The 19,576-nt window shown below is 41.6% G+C and overlaps 1 protein-coding gene across 1 annotated transcript in view; it reads right to left on the bottom strand.

The window, feature by feature from the left end:
• Window positions 1–19,576, bottom strand: part of MVB12B (multivesicular body subunit 12B) — a 173,089-nt gene that overhangs the window by 124,846 nt on the left and 28,667 nt on the right. Inside the window, exons 3-4 of the mRNA XM_023730753.1 lie at window positions 11,273–11,380; window positions 4,999–5,095 (exon numbers count right to left, since the gene is read on the bottom strand). Of these exons, the coding sequence (XP_023586521.1) occupies window positions 4,999–5,095; window positions 11,273–11,380 (205 nt within the window). The remainder of the gene's footprint in view (window positions 1–4,998; window positions 5,096–11,272; window positions 11,381–19,576) is intronic.

Here is a 19,576-nt window from a genome sequence, read left to right as displayed (position 1 = left end):
CACTGCTCAAGTCATCAGATATCTATACCCTGGGTCCTGAGTAGTTACACATTTTACCACATGGACTTTTTTTTTTTTTTTTTACTTTTATCGTAGAAAAATTTTAAACATACCTAAAAAAACAGAGAACAGTATAATAAAACTACATGTTCCCATCATCCAGTTTCAACAATTATCAACAATGGACAAGCTTGTTTTCATTTCTCCCCCTGCTCTCTTTATTTTTGCCAGAGTATTTAAAATGTATCCCTGACAACGAAGTCACATCACCCATAAATATCTCAGTAGGCATCTGTGACAACTTTTTAAACATGACCACCATTTATTATCATTCCAAACATAATGAACAAAAATTCCTTAATACCATCCAACAATGTCATTTTACTGTTGGTTTATCAGGATCCAAGCAATGTCTATGTACTGCACTTTGTAGTTACAGTTCTTAAATCCCTTTATTCTTTAACAACCTCTCTCCCTTCCTTTTTTCTGCAGGGCACTGATAGGCTGGAGAAATTGGGTCATTCCCCTGTTTATTTCCTGTAAACTGGCATTTAGAGCTAAAGGTTTGATTAGATTCAGGTGAGATGTTTTAGGAACAAACACTTCACAGGCGATTCGTTTACTTCCTATGGCATGGAGTCCAGCTGTGCCATTCCTGGCGGGCTCTGGCAGTCTCGGCCCAGCCCCTCAGTTATAAGGTGCCCCAATAACCTTTCTCTGAACGGTATTCTCACTCCCTAATGACTACTGCCTAGATCCATAATTTCATTAAAGGTTGCAAAATGGCAATTTTTAAATTCTGTCATTTCTCCTGCATTTATTAGCTGGAATTCTTCTATTAAAAAAAAAAAAAAAAACACACACACACACACACACACACACACTTTTCTTCATCAATTTGGTCTCCCTGAAATAATTTGTACAGGAAAAGAAGAATAAATGTGTGATTCTTTTTTCTTATCAAGTTTTAGAGTAATAAGCTGGTATCATAACAGCTTCCAATAGTGACCAACAAAATGGTTTTTGTTGGTTCGTTTGTGTTTTTAAACTGCAGTCATTCACATGAATCAGACAAATCTCACTTGAAATCCCAGCTTCACCATTTTCTGACACTGTGTCCTTAGGCAAGTTACTTAATTTCTCCGAGCCTGTTTCATTATCTGTAAAGGAGTTGGTGAAGCCCCACCCCACAGCGATGCTGGGAGGGTTAAATGTGACAACACATATGGTTCACTTAGCCTGATGCCTAGCACATAGTACATCAGCCCAGTTGTTGCCGAGTTGATTCTGACTCATAGCGACTCCATGTGTTTCAGAGTAGAACTGCACTCCATAAGGTTTTCAATGGCTATAAATTTGCAGAAGTAGATCACCAGGACTTTCCTCCGAGGCACCTCTGGATGGATTCGAACTACCAACCTTTTAGTTAGTAGCTGACTGCTTAACCATTTGTGTCACCCAGGGGCTCCCAGTAAGTGCTTAATAAAGAATAGCTATGAGTGTTCTTATCATCATTATTAGAAGTAAGCCTCTAACACACAATTTATTTTAGTGTTTGGTATTGACTTTTAAGAGCTTCCAGTTCTGGGGCAGGAAATAGGCAAAAAGCTAACACAACTGACTCAACAGTACATTCAAATCAAAGAGTGGAATGAGAAGGGGAAGTGTAGTCCTACCTGCTGGTCTTGATGATTTTACAAAGAAAGAAATTAGAATCATTGGTATTATTTTGTTGCTAGTGGGTTTTTGTTTTATTTTGTTTTTTTGGCGGTGGGGAACGGGGGGAGTTGTGGTTGTTGTTGGTGGCGGTTTTTCAGAAACCTTGTGGTTTCTTTTCACAGGTGAAAAGTCTGAGGGTCTGATCAGATCTACAAGCTGTGAATAATAACGTCCTGAATCCATACCCCTTGTATCTAACAAGGCAGGGATGGTATCCTGGAGGGAAAAGTCCATAACAACCCTGCACCTTCAAAAATTAAATTATTAGTTGATAAGATCAGGCCTTTGAAAGTGTGAATAAGATAAACTTTTCCTCAAAGTAAACTAAAATGCAGGTATTTGACTTGTTTTTGCCATGCTGCTCTTGGCTGCAGTCCTCCGTCTACAGTGAACTCGGGGTAGGAAATGGAGACACTAATTACACATGCTTAAGCAGGCCTAATTTTAAGTAAACATATTATACATAGTCAATAGAAATGTGTTCAGTCATGCTAATGAACAGAGAAAATACACAGCACTTTACTAACACAAACAGTCTTCCCATTTTTAAGCGCTATATGGATTGCAACAAACTGTATTTCAAATTAATTGTAGGTATCTTATATTTTTGGCTGACTTTAGAAAACCAGGGCCTTAAATGCTCTCAAACTTCACAAAGCTGACCACAAGGTTTATCTGGTCAGTTTGGGATCTGTCCTCTGGGTAAAGGTTCCAGGAAATGACCGTATGACTGAAATGAAGCGGCCACCCTAAATCCACCCTCCTTGTGTGACAAGGCACCTGGTAGAAAACCCAGGACCTGACCTTAGAATGTCCTTGGTGCAGCAAATGACACATCCCAGTTATGGGGGAGAAGCTTTCAGGGTGATGAAATGTTCTAAAATCGACTGTGGTGATAGTTGCACAACTCTGAATATACTACAAAGCACTGAATTGAACACTTTAAATGGGCAAATTGTAGGGTATGTAAATTATATCTCAATTAAGTGGTTACCAAAAATTCCAACCGCTGCATACATACTTAAAATCTGTCTGTAAAAGGAGCTTATACACATGCTATTATAGTGTGGCACTGTGGTTAAAAGTGTGGCCAGAGTCACACTCTGTGTAACCTTGGACAATTTGTTAATCCCTAAGTAGTTACTGTGCCTCAGTTTTCTCATAAGTGAAATAGGTATGATAATATCTATCTCCAAATAGCGGTCATCTGAAGATTAAAAGAAACCCACTATGTATGCCCTGGTGGCGCAATGGGTAAGCACTCAGCTGCTAACTGAAAGGTCAGTGGTTTGAACCCACCAGCCACTCCATGGAAGAAAAGACCTGGTGATCTGCTCCCGTAAAGATTTCAGCTTAGAAAACCCTATGGGGCAGTTCAACTCTGTTCTATAGGGTCACTAGGAGCTGGGATCAACTCAACAGCACACAACAACAGTATATAAAGTATCACAGGGATTGTTGTTATTGTTAGGTGCTGTAGCATTGGTTCTGATTCATAGCGACCCCGTGTAAAACGGAAACAAACACTGCCCAGTCCTGTGCCATCCTCACAGTCATTGCTATGTTTGAGCTCACTGTTGTAGCCACTGTATGAATCCATCTCATTGAGGGTCTTCCTCTTTTTTGCTGACCATCTACTTTACCAAGCATGATGTCCTTCTCCAGGGACCGGTCCCTCCTGATAACATGTCCAAAGCATGTGAGATGAAGTCTCACCATCCTGGCTTCTAAGCGTTCTGGTTGTACTTCTCCCAAGATAGATTGTTCATTCTTCCGGCAGTCCATGGTATATTCAATATTCTTCACCAACACCATAATTAAAAGCACCAACTCTTCTTTGGTCTTCCTTATTCATTGTCCAGCTTTCAAATGCAAATGAGGCAACTGAAAACTCAAAGGCTTGGGTCAATCCTTAAAGTGACATCTTTGTGTTTTAGCACTTTGAAGAGGTCTTTTGCAGCAGATTTGCCCAGTGCAATGCATTGTTTGATTTCTTGACTGCTGCTTCCACAGGTGTTGATTATGGATCCAAGTAAAATGAAATCCTTGACAACTTCAAGATTTTCTCCGTTTATCATAATGTTGCTTCATAGAGGTTAGCATACATACACTTTTGGACACTGAGTTGCTTTCAGTTGTTTGTTATTACATGTATTAGCAAATGACCATAATAGCTAGTATTTAGTATGCATTTACTGTCTGTGTACTCATAGAGGTTAGCATACAGTAAATATATGGTAAATATTAGCTATTACGGTTATTAGCCTATACCCATAATAACAAACAACTAAAAGCAACCCAATTTCCAAAAGTAAGAAGAACATAAAAAAAAAAAAAGTATACTGCACAATGGAATCTACCTGCTTCATTAAAGTAACAGTTATGGGGCTCTGTCTAGATAAGGGAAGCCTGGTCTATATGAAACCTGGTAAAAACAAACAAACAAAAACAGCACAAAATAGTGGGTCCACAATGGGGTTAACTATAGAAAAATAAAGTATGTATGACAAAGAATGAGGCACAGAATTTCATAAGTGAATCATATGTCATGATTCTCTTTGTCTTTTATTTACTGCTTCACTATGCTGGCTATCCTAAAGTTGGCTAACGAGTAGTTAAAAATAAAACAGTAAGTTGTATTACATCTAAATGAGGAGGCACAAATATCCAGAGATTCCCCTGTGCTATTTAATAACTGATGTGCATGATAAGGACCTTGAAGCATTCCAGGATCCCGAAGAAGCTTCTGATTTGTCAGCACGTCACTTCTGCTCAATATCACATAGTGGTCAGAATATTCAGTCAAACTCTATCTAATCCTGTGTACTCTAACTTGCAGTCTTTCTGGTTCTGACTTTTCTTGTTTGCTCTAAGAGCCAAAAATAGGGGTGTTATTGCACTTGTATTCCCTTGACATCATTTGATTTTTCTTTTTTCTTTTGCTTCGGGGTCTTGTGCCAAGCTTGGTTTCAGTAATACCAGAGAATGAACTAAAGATGAACTAGTTTCACTCGTTCGTTCCTGAGTAAGCCAATTCAGTAGTGTCTCTCCGGGAGCACCATTCTAAGAGAAAAGGACATTCTGCTCATTTGCATGCTACTACCCAGAATACTCTGCAAACTCCTTGGAGAACTGAGTCAGATAAGCAACAAGAGCGGCAGGGTACACGGTAAGGCCTCCTAAAACGTTTCCGAAGAAAAATGCACATTAAAAAAATCTAAAAATATACCTGGAGGAAGAAAACTCTCATTGTGATGAGTGGTCTAAAGGATGACTCACGTGTGTCCACCGTCTCCTGAATTGGGATGAAGCCTACAGGCAGGGTGTCCTTGATGTCAATGAGCTTCATATCCACTAACACGTTCCCTAAATGACTCTTGGGAAGAAAGAAAAGAGATACAGACTATTAATCTGAACATGCCTGTGGTAGCTTTGCCATTTTGGCTTCAAGATGCATATTTAACACAATGACTCGTGCAGTTTTATGACAGCAGGTTAATTAGAGTAGGTGCCAGTTAATGTTCCCCAGTGGTTACACAGGGACTCCGGTGGGCCTCAGGAAGGAGTTTCATCTGCAGAACCTCAAAGCCACTCACTCAGATGTGGCCTTGGTTAGCCAGATGAGTAGCTCCTGGAGGATGGGAGCCCTGGGCATGCTTTAGACCAGGGCTTCAGACTGGTTCGTTCCCATTTGAACCACTGCTGAGAATTTGCATTCTAACAAGTTCCCTGCTGATAATTTGCATTTCTAACAAGTTACACATAAGAATTACCTGAGGATGTTGTTAAAATATAGATTCTGATTTAGTATATCTGGAGTGGAAATGCAAATTCTCAGCAGCGAACTTTTTAGAAATGCAAATTCTCAGCAGGGTTTCAAACCGGAATGAAGCAGTTCAAAGAAAGCCCTCCTTCAGATATAACCCAGCAGAGGGTGGCTGTGCACTCACGTCCCAGTACCAGGCCGCCACTCAGTCCTGAGCATTGGCACTCAGGGCCTTAGGTTTTAGAGCACATTCTTGTGGCACTTGTTGTGAAGGGAGAGACACATCTAAACCTAACAGAGAACCAGGGCTTCAAACCAGTTCAGATTGGTTCAGTCATGGCTGATGAAGTGAAAGTGGAACAGACTCAAATTTTTACAATTTGCGTGATCCAGAATGGTAACCGGAATGGGAAAAATTATGGGTCAAAGCCCTGGAATGGGAGACTTGGAAGAGGCGTAATGAGCCCTTTTGGGAGCCTGATGTGTGAGACTGGATTATTGCCAGCACTGTGTAGAGTGAAGCACACTCAAAGCGGTACAGTCAGCCGCCATCTTTGAGCAGGGCACCACTGTTTCCAAGTCTGCACAAAATCCGACGGGCTAGAGATTTGGTTGCTATACAACACGTACGCTGTCCTTGTTGTCTAAGAGAGAGATTAAGTTTCTAGCAGGGCTTCAATCTGTAATTTTTCCCGTTCTGGTTACTGTTCCAGTTCACCCAAATTCTAAAACTTTTGAGTTTGTTCTGGTGACACTTTCTTGGCCATAAATGAACCAAGAAGAACCAGTCAGAAGCCCTGGAGAGTACCAATCACACTCCTAAATGCTCACCGGTCTGCATACTGGCATATATTTCGGTTGCTAGATACATTTTATAAAATCCCAAGAATCATAAACTAACATGGAGTGAAAGCCCTGCAGCCTCAATATAACACATCTTCTAAAATGACATGCACAAAGGGCTTCTTAAAGTTTCTATTTAGTGGTAGAATTTGGGGTCCACAGTGTACAGTTTCCATAACCAGTATAAAAATATCTTTCAAAGATAGCATACCATTCTGTAATTGTGAGAGAGAATTCTCTGCAAACACGCTACCACTTGCAGCCGCATTTCACATTGGAAATGAGCTCTAAAGATACCTGCCCTACAACTTAAATATGCAGGGCCACCTAGGAGATTTCATTAGAATCTTCAGAGTAATTTGCATCTTAGTTCTTCTCTCTAGTCAGAGCCAGTTAAAGAAAGAATTATAGGTTCCAGTCCTGAATCTCTGTTGTTAGAATGTTAGCAATGCACTTCACATGCCTGTTTTCCAGAAATTTCTCATTGTTAAAGTCCAACACAAGTACTCTCTCAGTTTACTTGTCCTGCATCCCTGGGTAAACAGCTAGTTGGTCAGCCCATTACTTTGCACATGGCAGCAAGTTTTCAGGCCTTTATTTCTGTCTTGCTTAGAAAATAAAGGCTTCTACCTCTTTCTCTGAGCACGGGGGGAGCCAAGTCACCCCTATCCTGCCCATAAAAAATCTGCCAACACTACTTCTGAAAGGCAAGCAAGTCATTCTTTACATCTAAACTATATGCTATATTCTCTTAGTACTCTCTATTTTCCTTACCAATTTTTTGAGGCTGTTTATTTAATATCTATCTCCCCAGTAGAGTTTAAGAACCATGAGGGCCCGAACTATTTTTGTTACTACTGTAAAACTGAGCCTAGCATAGTGCTTGGCACACAGTAGATGCTCAATAATTGTTTGCTGAATAAATTAATCTTTTTTTGGTATATTTTTCAACTGGAAGGGCCACTCAGGGTCAGAAACAAATTGGATTTGCTTAAATGGCAAATCAACACTCTATCAATAAAAATATTTAAAGCATATGTAATAAATACCTTATATAAGCCAAAAGCACACAAATGAAATAAATTCTTCAATTCAACTACAAAGGTCAAAATGGCAAGTGTAACCTATGACCACTTGTTTTTATGGCCCTATTATCACAAACTGTTTGTTTCTCTCAGAACTATTATATTTGCCAACAATTTAATACTGCTACATTTCAGATAGTTAGGTCTCAGGAAGACAATGCACAGTGCAGTGCGGCAAGTGGGAAGTGGAAGCTCGTCTCAGGTGGAATAAATCTGCCCGTGCAGGAAGGGTTTGGACCATTAACCTAACTAGCAAACATCAGCTGCTTGCAGAATTGCCTGATCTAATCTATCATAATTTCTTTCCGTGGCAGTTGCTTTTCCATGTCATCACTGCTTTCCGCACTGAGAAATTAACAACTGGGTATGTTTTCCTGCCCTGTAGATGGATGGGCATTCATCGATATCCTTCTCAAATGTCTTCTATCTGACACGTTGGGCTTTACAGAAGTCAACTGCAAACCACTTAGCGACCTCACCCTCCACACTCTCTACAAATGTCCCTGATCATAAAACCAGAGCATCAGTGGTATGGCCATTAAGAGAAGCATCAAAAAACCTTCCCATGCATACAAAGTGGGAGGCTGCGCTGTCAAAGCTTCCTGAAGTCCAAAGTGTGGTCCGTCCTTGCACCAAGCTGCCGCTGTACTGGGTTTAATACAGTAGGTCTGCGACACCATTAATTTTGCTTGTTCCTCTCCCCTCCCCCATCCTGTGCTCTCTTTCATTTCCTCCTCATAAATATGAAGAACGTATTCCCAATCCTTGTTGAGCAAATGATTCATGCCAAAAGCCCAATATGCACTGACTCAGGGTATTTATATTGTCTCTGGTAGCCAGTATTTGCTAGTATACTGTAATTATTTCTGACAACCTTGCATTTAAAGTAGCCACAGATAACCAACTTAATATTCAAATGTTCATAAATCCTTCTGTTTAATATCCTCCCTACCTAATCTATGTACATTATTATTACAGGTAATGCAGAAAGTACAGGGCATGAAAAGTGCAATTAATCTCGATCCTTCCCAGGAAGCAATGTCACTCCAAAGCCAGGTTTCAGTATTAATAGCATTATTGGGGGAAAGGAATTTAGGTTCCAAAGGAGTCTCCCAAAACTCCTACATTGGGAGCCTCAAGTCACCTAATTAAGAATCTGTCCAGTCTTAAGATCCCATATCCCCTCTTCACAGTTGTAAAAAAGAAAAAAAAAATGCTATGCAAAGTCTTGGTTCAGACTGAGGGCCAGAAGTGGCTGGCTGTAACAGATTAAAATACTGTATACCTGATTCCTGTTCCACTCCTGGACTGGCAAGTGGGTCCTGCCACCCTACCCCCCTTCAACTAGATCTGTTTGGATCCCACTATAGACCATTCATTCTTTTTCTGAAAACAAAACGCCCTTATTTCCCTGCTTCAAAAGAAAGGCAGAGGTTTCCCCCACTGCCCTTGTCCTCGTCTCCTTACATGCCTTCATCACATCCACCCCCGCCACGTCCAGCCCTCATGGAGTAAGAAGACACACAAAGCCGGCATTCAATAAACATCTGTTTAATGTGAAACAAATGTGGACTATATTAATCCATTTTCTATAATACACTCGCCCATAACAGCACAAATTAACAAGTGCCAAGGACTTTTCTTTGTCATTTTTAGACTCTCGCCACTGTCCACACTCCCAGGGACGCAGGGCTTCTTCTGGCCTAGAGAACCAATACCTCTCAACCTCTGGGGGAAAGTGCAACAAAAAGAAAAAATGATTACAGAGATTGTGGCTGTCCTCTGAGGCCATATTTCTAAAATGAAGCCTCTTCCATCAGGAAAGACGAAGGCTCAGTAGAGACCACTAATGAACACCAGGAAACCACTCAGGGTAGAGACGGTGTGAACACGAGTTTGTTCAAATGCTTGGGAGTTCGTCTCTACAGCTCTGGGTGGCAACAAATGCGCTGACCTTCTGTAGAAAGTGGCAGCCCATGGACAGAGGAGAGGTTAGAAAAGCTAAAAATACAAACAGTTTTGAAATAGTTTAGGTGAACTCGGGGGACCAAGGGGCCGGGAGAGTACACTGTGTATGTGGACACCAGATAGGGCAATGAGGGGACAGGGACTATCCCTAACTTCATGAGCCCAGTGTCTACAAAGACTTGCTCCTTGGTGTCTCCTCAGGCAACACAATAAGCCTGGGGGACCTGCTAGGACTACTGCCAAGTCTAGGATGCAGACACTCACTCTTCAGCTCAGTGACCACCTTCCTGGTATTAAAATGCATTCAAAAGCCTGTATTAAAAAGATTTTCAGGAGTCCCTAGGTGGTGCAAACGGTTAAGCACTCCCTCAACTACTAGTCGAAAGGTTGGCTATTCGATCCCACCCAGACACACCTCGGTAGACAAGCCTGGCAATCTGCTTCTGAAAGGCACAGCTCTGAAAACCCTACAGAGCACAGTTCTACTGTGACATGTGTGGGGTCGCCATGAGTTGGAACTGACTTGATGGCAACTAACAACAACAATGACACTGTAAGTATGCAAATGTAATATGAACAATAATACGATTAATCTGCCATATATTAAACTATAGTGTCTAAAAAGCCCATTAAAAAGATTTTCAGTGTTTAACACCAGGACTTTCCCCTACGCTATTATAAAACTCTGTACTTGACAACGAGCATACATTAGTCTTGCAATTAGGAAAAAAATTAAAGCAATGACTTCTCCCTCAGTCCTGAATACATTAGGAATGCTTCTCCTAACAAAGCATTATCAATGAACAAAAGGAAGGACTGATGGAAGAGTGCAAGCCAGAGAACCCTGCGACTGTTCAGATCCAGAAAAATACTGAAGGGACTCACAAGGACCTAGTACCAGGGCCTGTGGGGGTAATACAATGGAGAGAGAAAGGCTGTTACTTTTCCCCTTCTGAATGAAGATGTGTGATGAATTTTTTTTAACCAAGAACATATATTACTGTTATAATAAAATTTGTAAAAAATAAAATCAATAGAAGATTTCAAAAACAAATATTTGTATTCAGAAGAGATAATAATATCTACACCAGAAAGAAAATGTCACACCCTGAGAATGAAAACCTGACTGCTCCCTATTTGGGGGTAGGGAAGACAGGTGACCTTGAATGAGCACTTAAACTCTCTGAACTCAATTTCTTCACTTATGGAAAGGAGATAATACTTCAAGAGATTGAGCACTGAGCAGTGAATATTTGCAGAGTGCCTAGAAACTAACAGATACTCACTAAAGTTATTTCCCTTCTTCCTAACCCATCAATTAAAACACCTTATTAGAAAAGCCTTTAGTAGATACCCTTAAAATTTCCTAATTCGTGTGCACAAGTATTAACACCAGTACACTAAAAGAAATCCGCACATGTGGATCTCTACCTGTAAAAATAATGAAATGTCATATACAGGATCAGAGGGAAAGAAAAAGTCATTTTGGGAACAAGGCCATGTCTGTGGACAGGGCCGATCATGCAGGTCCTCCTTTCAGCTATGCTTCCATGTTGGCCAGCTTTAAATTCAACTCTACCGGAAAATTCTCAAATCCATACTACCCTGTGATTTGTTGCTTGGGGGAAACGTAGGCAAATGAGAGCTGTGAGAGAAATTTTCTTTTGAGAACACATTTTAATGGAATTCACTGTACACTTGGGTACATGGTTAATAATACTGTTAATAAATGAAACACAGCACTAGCTGCTGATTCTACCCAGTTCACTAAAACCACAGATAAATTAATTTGGCAATGAAAATAAACCACAACAAAAAAATGAGGAAATTTCAAACAGGAACGTAAATTACTCGTGCTCACTCAGTAAACAGAAGCCACTACTAGACTTACATTTTCTTTGGAAAATGATCTTGTGAAACACAGGTATCTGGTAACCTTGGATTTAAATAAGCCGTCTTTCCAGAGGTCAGCATCCACACCATCTGCTGTCTGTGCAACCTACACCAAAGACACAGAGAAACGGATCGCAGGTAAGGCAGGATAGAACTGAAGGTGTGTGTGAGCGGCTTCTTTCATACCTGCTCCAATTAACACTGGCCCGAACTCTCATGGCATCTCATTAGTTCATTTCACTAAGCACAGAGAGGAGAATTTCCAAAAGGGAAAAAGAAGGAGTGTGAAAAATACAACTTCTAAAAATATTGTCCCCAGGGAAGCCATTGATTAAAGACATCCTGACAAAAATGGTTCTAATGAGAAAAGAGCAACTTTTGTTGTAATGGACCAAGAAGGGATTGGATACGTCAGCACATTAAGCTGCTCATTACCACTTACTCGGGGGATGGTATAGGGTGCAAAAAAAAAAAGTCCAATGGGGTTTGAAATGCCACCTGAGAGGGGGGCCGCCTGTGGTGAGATTGACACAGCCTCCTGCTCTAGGGCCCTGGGGCCAGGTAGGGTGCTTCAATGAGATTCCATCCTGGGGGTGGGGGGCGGGTAGCATCAGGAAAACTCACTGTAAACTGTTTCTTCTTGGGATAAGCTCTGAAAGTGGTACTCAAGGTCAGAAACTGGATCATGATAGAAAAATAAAAAAAGACTCAGTTCCTTGTTTACAGTCTCACCAAGAAGCCATTTTCTCATATGCAGCTGTGAAATGTTCCTCTAGTTCAAGGATGAAACTAGCCTGGATTTGAGTCTTAAAGAACCTGTGCACTATTTAGACGTATGCACACGTGTGTGTGTGTTGGGGGGATTTTAGCATGAAGGTCAATGTTTTATGGGAAAGAGCTTACCGTGAGATTGGATAGGAGGGGGAAAAGGCTAGAAGAGGATGGTATTCTTCCTATTTCTCTCCAGAGAATATTAATAGATTGTCAGGGCTTGGTCTGCTTTCTCACACAGTAACCTAATATGACAATATTATCAGCATCCCTTAAGAGTATTAATCAACCTCTACCCCGAGGCCAGTACCACTAAGAGATGGGCTGGGGGCATCCAGGAAGACTGAGGGAGCAGCACCATGTTGTGGGATAAACTTTGAAGGCAGTCTTCAAGCAATATGCCTTCTGACTTCTTCTTGGTTGTCCTTTTGAGGTTTAGACTTTGGGATTCAGTTCTTGATCTGACAAGCTCCTGGCCATCCTGACCAATTGCTGAAAATGCCTCCATTCTTTACACAAAAACTGCCTTGATTCAGCAACATCCAGTCTACGTACTGAGTAGCTCCACACAGAGCACCACTGACTATACAGCATGTCAACAGCCCCTGACTGTCACATCCATGAAGTTGGGTGTGCGGGGGCTGCAGGACCCCAGCAGAGCGTGCCCATGCTTGCCAGGACATTCCTGGAGCCCACCTCAGCTGCTTTCTCCGAGGCTGCCTCAGAAAAGCTGAAAGGCCAACTGGCAGAAGAAAAATGCTTTATTCAGACCTAACAATTGTAAATTAGCAAATACAACAATGAGAAAAGAAAGCTTTTCATGCTAAATATGCAAATATATTTGACCTGAAAGCTGAAGGAGGAATGGTATGGGGAATAATTTTAGGAACTGTCTGCTCAAATATGTCACCCCCACAGAATGAAACATGATGAACCAGGGATTGACCCTTGTCAGCTTTTTTCCCCAGAATGGTCACACACACAGTTTTCTTTGAAACGGTTTAAGGCAGTGATCCCAACTTCCCCATCACTAAGAATCCCTTTTGTTTGTTCTCTCCCATGGAGTCCATGTTTTGAAAGATTTTTGTCTCCCACATGGTCATTTTTACTGTATTTCCTCAATTCTAAGATGTGTTCCCTTGGGAATCACCCATGGATTTAAAGAACATCCATTAAGAAAAAAAAGAAAAAGTACCATATTAAAATGTGCATGTCCATTTTAAGATGCACTCCAATGTCAGAACCATTAAAATGTAGAAGTAAAAGAAGCTGTAGGAACAAGGAAATATGGTAAGGGAACCTATATGGTTTCTCTATAATAAATGTATAATTTCTCATAAACTTTTAAAAACAGAGACAGTATGCAAAACACCTGAAGGCTGCATAACCACAGGCTGGGAACCTTATAAGAAATAGGGTTGTGTCTTTAACCTTTGACTGGAAAAGAAAGGATGCCCAGAGGGGCTCTCCTAGATAATGGGAAATTCCAAAGAGGGTGGTGTTTATTCTAAATCAAGACTATTGTTTCCAGGGTTTTAAAAGAAGATTCCCTCCTCCCATTCCATTGCTAAAATGATCATTTCTCTGAATAAAAGACACCTCAATATAGCAAGGGGCCAGTTGAGGAGTATAAAGGGAAAGAGCATGCATTGTGGGCCTGCTCCTCCCTTGGAGGCCCTGCTTCTCACCTCTGGCCCTTACAGTCCTCCCACCCTTGTCAGGAGAAGCATTAAAAACGGACAACCAAAGGTCCAGCTTTACCCTGAGGCCATAACTCATTTTCAATGAAGTTGAATACGTAATGTGTGATGGCACCAACTGTTTCTGGCCAGAGAGGGAGGCCAGGAGTGGGAGAAGAAAGAGATAACTGGGCAAGGCCTGAGGAAGGCAGAGCTGGGCAGAAAGTAGATGCACCCCAAGCCTGGGACATGCAGGCTGGATCTGCGCGGGTACCACCAGCACCATGAAATGGAATGGAGCCCTCCTTCTGCCCTGGAGTGGGAAGGCCCAGGGTTCATGGCTCAGTAGACTGCACTTGGGGACGGCTCCTGGTATCATAAGGCTGTGCATTCCCAGCCTTGCTTCAGCTATAGTGTAAGGTATACACATAGCTTTTTCCAATTCAGTCATAAAAAGGTACTAATAAACTAAACTCTTCCCATCCCAAATTCTATTTGCTACTGGTCTAAAAAGGTAAATTTTATGTGGAGAATGTAGTGGAATATTCACAGTTCCAAGGGAAGACACCACAACGGACTCCAGTCAGACTCTAATATATCGATGCCCATGTCCCTCCCAGGGGCGTCTCTGCAGAAGTTCACTTCTCAACTGACAGTGCAAATTCAGCAGCTAGCCTCAGAGTCTTGGGATCTAAAAGGCTGGGGGGAGGTAAGGGGGGGGTAGGGGTGAAGGGAGCAGGAAAGAATGGAGGAAGAAGTGCTCTATGTGTACCAGGTTGCTGTTGTTGTGTGCTGTCACGTCAATTCCGACTCACAGCAACCCTGTAGGACAGAGTAGAACAGCCCCCTAGGGTTTCCTAGACTGTAATCTTTATGGGAGCAGATCGCCAGGTCGTTTCTCCTGCAAAGCAGCTGGTGGGTTTGAACGAACCACTTAACCATTGCGCCACCAGGGCTCCTTAACGTGCACCATAGCCTGAATGAAATTAAGAGGCAGTCCGGAACCTGAAACTTCATGATGGCTTGAGCAAGTCCCTCCCTCATCTATAAAATGGACCTGCTGCCAGCTCCCTCCTGAGGTCACTGCTAGGGTAAGAGAAGATGATGCAAGCAAAGTACCTGACTCAGTGCTGGCCAGTGATCACTCAAGAAATGACAGCACTAACATTTCTAAACTAAAAACGACAACACCTGGTCTGATAGCAGACTCAAATATTTAAAGTGATGTCATGCTACATCAGACCTGGAAAGTCATAAATGGTCACAATCGGGGCCCAGCTCTAACCTCTGATCCTCTGGGATTCATTTCATCCTGGATCTCTGGCACTAAATCTGGCCTCCCCCCTTTCTCCCTGCACTGGTCTTTTACATGCAGACGTACACTTGTGTGATTAATGTTTACCTTGCCCTCTGCTGTCTTGCCACTTGACTATTAAGCTTCTGAAGGACAAAGACATGCCTGTTCTGATCAGCATTTTATCCCCCACACTAAGCATAGTGCCTGATACATATGAGCTCAATCAAAACTTGGTGAAGGAATGAATGAGTCAATCAATCAATCAGAAGAAAGGTATGAAAAGTCACATACTTCACTAGCTACCCAAATAAGGTTATAAGAATTTTTAAAAATGAAATTTCCGGAATTTAATCCATTGAGCTGAGTACATCCTCTTCAGAATCACCTCTGTGAGAACACATATCCACGCCAACAATGAAGCCATTTATCCTTTTGTACCCTGCCTTGTTCCCAAAATGCAGTGGGTATGGCCAATGCTGTTGTGACTGCGACACCTCCAGAGTCTGTCTTAGGGATGCACACACGCTTCTTCTCTTTCTAGCATTTCTTCCACAGATGCAATAGCCTGTGAAGGAGTAGGTGGGCCCGATCACCAGGGAAATGACTCTGGTTCTCAGCGTTCAAGTAAGGACTGGGGATTTCAACTCAATGTGGCAAAACTGAACACACAGTTGAGATAATAGTTTTCTTTGGTTTTTTAAATGTTCTTTTTGCATGCTTGCATGTCTGATTTTTTTGGTAATGAGCATACATAGCTTTTATAATAACGAAAACAATCATTTAAAAGACTTCATTTGATGGGGTAAGAAATAAAAATCTTCAGATTTAAACCTGAGAAACACTTTGTAAATCAGCTACCCACCAAGCCTGTTACAGTGGAGCTGTGAAGTAAATCACCACAGCCGTCAGAGGTCCTTCGGCGTCAGGATAGAGAGCTCCTTGCCTGAAGTGAAGCTCTTGAAAGACACTGCTAACCACCAGTTCCATTATCCCGGTTATACCCTGGTGTTTTACGACAGCCCACCCAAAATTCAAAGATCTATTCAGCAGACAGAAAGTAATCAAGGGGGCCAGGAAATTCTGCAGAAATGCCAAAGGAAATATCTGGCTGACACTATGAACAAGAACGCAGTTCAAAGGACTGCTGATAAGTTAGATCATCGACTGTGGAAACACAAACACTTGGCCCAGGTCAGACAGTGGTCAACTGTGGAGCCACTTAAGCTCTTCATCAGAGGCAACTTGGGCATGGCACAGAGGCAGGGGGGACAGGAGTTACGGCCAAATGCTTTCTAAAAGCTGTAAAGTGAAAAGAGGCATTTAAATCATCTGGTGAGGAGCCTAGGAACTCTTGGTTGTTTTTTGGTTCTGATTTGATTTGCATCATTTTATATCCGGAATGGAGAGCTCAAATCTGCCATAGATCTTCAGCTTGAATTCTAATTTCTTTTTTAGCAAAAGGAATGAAATGCATGCCTCTGTCCCTATGACTGCTGCGTCTCCCTCAGTCTTTGGGTTGTTCCCTCTACTCGTGTCACAGAGCAAAGGGACATCACAGACCACCCACTCTTGTTGGGCCTCAGTCCTCTGTGACACTGCATCACGCTGGCTCTCCTTCCTCAAGTCTGTCTATCCTAAACGTGTCCTGCAATTTCCTGCCTTACCGTCTTCGCCTGGGTTGTTCCCTCTAGCATCTTGTGTTGAAACATTACTCTGGCTGAAAGGACCCTGCCACTGCAAAGCCTCTCCTGATACCAGTCAGAGGGACCTGCTCTCGTCCTAGATATTCCCTTCCCTATAGCATCTTGCATTAGAACCATCTCTACTATACAGAAAGTCACATGACAGAGCAAAGAACTTGGATTTTTGGAGTCAGCAGACTTGAGTTCAAGTCCCACCTTTGCCACTTATATACCGGGGGGTTTCCCAAAGTCACACTTCACCTCTCTAAGCCTCATTTAAAAATGGAAATAATAATAATACCTACCAAATAGGATTATTTGTAACAATTAAATGATAGAACAAAAAGGATTTAGCCACAATGAGATACCACTTTATAACCACTAGGGTAAGTATAATAATAATAATAAAAGACAGACAATAACAAGTTTTGGGGAGGATGTGGTGAAATTGGAACCCTCCCACACTGCTGGTGGGAGCGTTAAATGGAAAAGTCTTGCAGATCCTCAAAGGTTAAACACAGAGTTACCATGTGATCCAGCAATTGCAATCCTAGGCACATACCCAAGAGAAATGAAAACATATGATGCTCACACAAAAACCTGTACACAAATGTTCATAGCAGCATTATTCACAGCAGCCAAAAAATGGAAACAACCAAACGTCCATCAACTGATGAATGCATAAACAAAATGTGGTATATCCATTCAATGGAATACTATTCAGCCATAAAAAGAAATGAAGTGCTAACACTTCATGGTATGAGCATGGATAAGCCTTAAAAATTTTCTGCTAAGTGAAAGAGGCCATATAGAAAAAGCTATGCAAAAAACGTATAGCAAATGTCCAGAACAGGCAAATTCATAGACAGATAGTAGATTAGCACTTGCCAGGGGCTGAGGTGGACGATGGGGAATGTCTTAGTTATCCAGTGCTGCTATACCACAAATACCTCAAGTGGATGGCTTTAACAAACAGAAATTTATTTTCTCACAGTTTAGGAGGCGAGGGTGCCAGCTCTACGGGAAGGCTTTTTCCTCTGCTAGCTCTAGAGGAAGGTCTTTGTCTCTTTAGCTTCTGTTTCCTGGTTCCTTGGAGATCTCCATGTGAAGATCTATCTTCCTCCACCTCTGCTTGTTTAATCTGCTCCTTTTATATCTTATAAGAAATTGACTCAAGACACACCTACACTAATCCTGCCTCATTAACATAAGACAACCCATTCCCAAAATGGATTATAACCACAGGTACAGAGGTTAGGATTTACAACACATATTTTTGGGGGACACAATTCAATCCATAAAAGGGAGTGACTGCTAATAATAGGTATAGGGGTTCTTCTGCAGGGGGGTTGAAAATGTTCTGAAATTTAGATGGTGATGACGGTTGCACAACTCTGTAATATACTAAAAACCACTGAATTGTACTCTTTAAAAGGATGAATTTTATGGTTTGTGAATTATAGCTCAATAAAGCTCTGTTGTTTTGTTTTAAAAGCACTTAGCGTAAAGTATGGCACATGGTAGGCGCTCAAAAAAATGTTAGCTATTTATTAGTATCTCCACTCCTTAAAGTAAGGACTCTTATGAGTCAGAATCAGCTCAACATCAAAAATAAATAAATAAAGTTAAAAAAAAAAAAAAAACGCAACCCATTGCTGTTAAGTTGATTCTGACTCAGTGGCCCTATAGGACAGAGCAGAACTGCCCCCATAGGGTTTCCATGGAGGGGCTGGTGGATTCAAACTGCCAACCTTTTGGTTAGCAGTTGAGCTCTTAACCACTGCACCATCAGAGCTCCAAATAAAGTCTGGATCAGGGGCTACACTAGACAATCTCTCTTTATTCTACCTGCTGCACAGCTGCCTTGGCTACAGAAAGCAGACAGGGTGATTTCTGAGTCTGGGGAGGGTGGAAAAAAGCAGAGCCCTGTTCCCAACAGAAGGTCCCTGGCAGACACCCCCGGAGATCAGGCGCTCTGGTTCTGCACTTGTTGTTGGAGGAAGGCAGACACATAGGGAAATCAGTTTCTGCCCAAGCGGAAAACATGCCCCAGACTGTGCGAGGGGAGTGAGAGGTCCGTAAGAGGGGAAGTATGAAATGTGCTAGCCAGGGCCCTTGGCTGCATTAGAGCAGGCGTCTCTTTCCAGTTCCTGGTCATCAGGAAAGAGGGCCTGGGCCAGAGTGCTCCTGTCTCTGCCACACTCAGATCAGCCCTGGACTTCCACGCATCCCACGTAGAGCAGCATCAGTTGCCTACAGGTGCTCCTTTGGCTGGACAGCACCCAGGTGAAGAGTGGGTTTCTCTCAGCCACAGACACCTGATCAGTGGCAGAGCTGCCAGTGACACATCAGTCGTTGAAGTGCAGACTAGTTAGTCAATAGTATTTGGACACGCGATAATCACTTTAGAACAAAAAATTAGTGATCCACTTCATATAAAACATAAACTCTACGTGAATTAAAGACCAAAAGTAAAACTTCAAAACTTTTAGAACAAAATGTAGATGATCTTTATGATTTTAATACTGGGAATTACTAAAGAAATAGACACATGTACAAAAAATCCATAAAGGAGAAGACTGATGGATTTTATTACCCTAAAATTAAAATTTTTGATATTACTAAGGACACTAAAAACAAATTGAAAGTTATAGACTATGAGCAATGCATATAAGCATATAACTGATAATGGATTAATATCCAAAATAAATAAAGAGCTATAAATCAGTAAGAAATAATCCATCAAGAAAATGATACACAATATGCAGAAGCCATTTGAAAAAAATGTTCAACCTTTCTAGAAAATGCAATTAAAATGACAATGATATACCCTTCACAGCAAATAGCTGGCAAACTTGTAAATGTCTGACTAT

This window comes from Trichechus manatus, unplaced genomic scaffold (assembly GCF_000243295.1).
Source record: "Trichechus manatus latirostris isolate Lorelei unplaced genomic scaffold, TriManLat1.0 scaffold00038, whole genome shotgun sequence".
NCBI classification, from domain to species: domain Eukaryota; kingdom Metazoa; phylum Chordata; class Mammalia; order Sirenia; family Trichechidae; genus Trichechus; species Trichechus manatus.
Note: the sequence above shows the minus strand (reverse complement) of the source record. Positions and strands in the feature narration are given on the sequence as shown.